At 38.8% G+C, this 2,500-nt stretch overlaps 1 protein-coding gene across 6 annotated transcripts in view; it reads right to left on the reverse strand.

The window, feature by feature from the left end:
- Window positions 1-949: 949 nt before the first annotated feature.
- The window catches only part of Meis1 (Meis homeobox 1), a 137,019-nt gene continuing 135,468 nt past the window's right edge, over window positions 950-2,500 (reverse strand). For 4 of the 6 annotated variants that reach the window (XM_048804207.1, XM_015479596.2, XM_048804209.1 and 1 more), the window contains exon 12: window positions 950-2,476. In XM_048804207.1, the coding sequence (XP_048660164.1) occupies window positions 2,193-2,476 (284 nt within the window). In that variant the 3' untranslated portion in view covers window positions 950-2,192. The remainder of the gene's footprint in view (window positions 2,477-2,500) is intronic. The other 2 variants (XM_048804210.1, XM_015479597.2) reach the window with 1 other exon arrangement.

Raw genomic sequence — 2,500 nt, forward strand, 5'->3', positions numbered from 1 at the left:
TGGGGGTGGGATGGGTGGCCGCGCAGCCCACTATGGGTGCAGTAGGTTGAGCCCTACTCCTTCTGCTCACCCACGTGTTTAGAAACTAGGCCCCATAAACAAAAGGTGAGAGTGCGCGCTGTCACTCCAGCAGGTGAGTCACTCAGTCACAGTCACCTAGTAAAGCCAACCCACGGCTGGTTTCTCTTTTCAAACAGAAAATAGAATTGCTGAGGGCGGGTTTATAGGGTGACATGGGCCTGAATGTCAGACTTCAGTTTAAGACACTCTCTTCCAACCCATCCCTTTGTTTACAAAGCAATCACTGCTAAAAGGCTTATTTTTTAAAACGAATTTGCCTTAATTAAAATATTTGTATATTTTCCTGAGCTTTGGGAAGCACTCTTTATAGCAGCAATTTTATTTAAATAAAATTATAAGCTATTCCAGCTTAAACATGTTATTTTGTACCATTTAGCTGGCTGCCATGCAGAAATTCTGTACAGCTGTTCTGGAAAATTGGTTAATAACCAGTTTTATCCAATGAGAACACAGAGCATATTTATAAAAATTAGATTTTGAAGTCTGGTCTCTTCAATTCACATAGTTAATTTCCTAATAAACATATACTGCTCATCCTAGGTTAAGGTTCTTAGTAAAACACTAAACTCTGTACTTAGGTTGCCATTATGTACAAGAATAATTTCACTGATATTAGATGAATAATTCTGTTGGATGTAATCTGAGTCTACAGTTAGTTTAGTGCCTTTAGGCCTTAAATTTGCTGATATTAGGAGTTCGTTAAGTCATCTTACAGAAATCAGTGGTTATTATTAAATAATTCACTTTGCAGTTAAAACTCCAAATACATATATGGCTTAGGGAGCTAAAATTAATTATTATATTTACTGCATTAATGGTTAAAAATTTGGGGGGCAGTACACAAATTGTTCAAGCAGTGGAGTCAGCATGACAAAAATAATCTTGTTTTTATTTTAGATTCAGATTTCATTACTGCACTCAAACGACTACAACTGGGCTTGGCGTTATTATACAATCCAAACTGTTTCCGTCAGAAACGCTAAGACTCAGTGTGCAATGATTGTTATTAATAATTAGCTCCTTGGTTTCTTGATAGAAAAAGGCTATCAACAAGCATTTGTTTATCCACAACAAAAAAGTATAATTAGCTTATCCCACTTAGTAAATCTTGTATGCATGCCAACTCATACCAAACTGCTACTTTTACAAAAAAAAAAAAAAAAAATTGCAATAATACAGTTCATTTTTCCAGTCCTTTTTGCACAAAATTTATTTACAATGTCTACATAAATGCTCCAAGGTGGGACTATGGAAAAATACACACATGACCGATGCTTTGCTCAGAAATAAAGTCAACATATTAAAAATAAATCTTCAGTCTATGTTTTTGAGCTGCATAAAACAGGAAGTGATGTATAAGGTGGTGGTTGTTGTTGCATGGGGACAATGATGCTTGATGTGACAATTAGGCTTCTAAACACACGGCCTTTTGGTTTCCATGCCTCCTCCTACCAGTCTCCTTAAGACACTGCCTGCAACAGCTGATTAATCATTGTTGATGACTGCAGTTTTTCCCATCCTTCCCGATTTACATCTGTTCAGGCCAATTCAAATATGGTGAGTAAATGAATTAGACATGCAAATTCAAGCCCCAGGCTAGAGAGAGGGAGAGAGAGGAAAAGAGAGAGAAAGAGAGAAAGAGCGCGCATGGCTGAAATCCTAGGCGAGAAGAAAGATTCTTCTGCCTGATAGTTATTTTAATGCTCTAAAAATCCTGCAAATCAGACCTTCCTGTCCCTTGCAGGATAACTGTAAGGCTTTTTAATGTAAGGAGGCTTCTGGAGGAAGTGAAGAGCTATGGAAACAACACACATAGTGTGGAAAAATTTCACATTTTTTTTAAAAAATCTATAAGAAACAACGTAATATGGATAACAGTATAATAGCATTTACAATATTTCACTCTTTGTTCTTTTAATGTCTTATATAGTTATTTAGCATGTCCCCCAAATTGACTTCAGTTGGTATTTCCTGCTTTTTAAGAGTCCCTATGAAGAATTAGGGATGCTCCTTGGTCCAAAGTAGATGCCAAGAATGGAACTCCACAGTCATTGCAGAAAAAACATGATTTGAAATCAGTCACCATTGCAGACAATGCATATTCCCTTAAGCTACTGAGCATGAATGTCCATGACTTGTCCACTCATTGTTGGGTCTCCTGTATTAAGAACCGTGGGGCTTGATGCTGACATTGGCATTCCGGGGTGGGGCGGTCCTCCATGCATCATCACTGTTGGGTGGTGAGGGTGTCCAGGAATGTACGTATGCATGGGGGGCCCATGACGCAGCTGAGCAGGATGGGGGGGCATCTGGGGTTGGGTATAACTTGGCTGTCCCATACTCACACCCATTGGACCACCCCGGGCTACATACTCCCCTGGCATACTTTGCAGCCCTGTAGAAATTCAAAAGAAAGAAA

This window comes from Marmota marmota, unplaced genomic scaffold, assembly GCF_001458135.2.
Source record: "Marmota marmota marmota unplaced genomic scaffold, marMar, whole genome shotgun sequence".
Classification (NCBI taxonomy): Eukaryota; Metazoa; Chordata; class Mammalia; order Rodentia; family Sciuridae; genus Marmota; species Marmota marmota.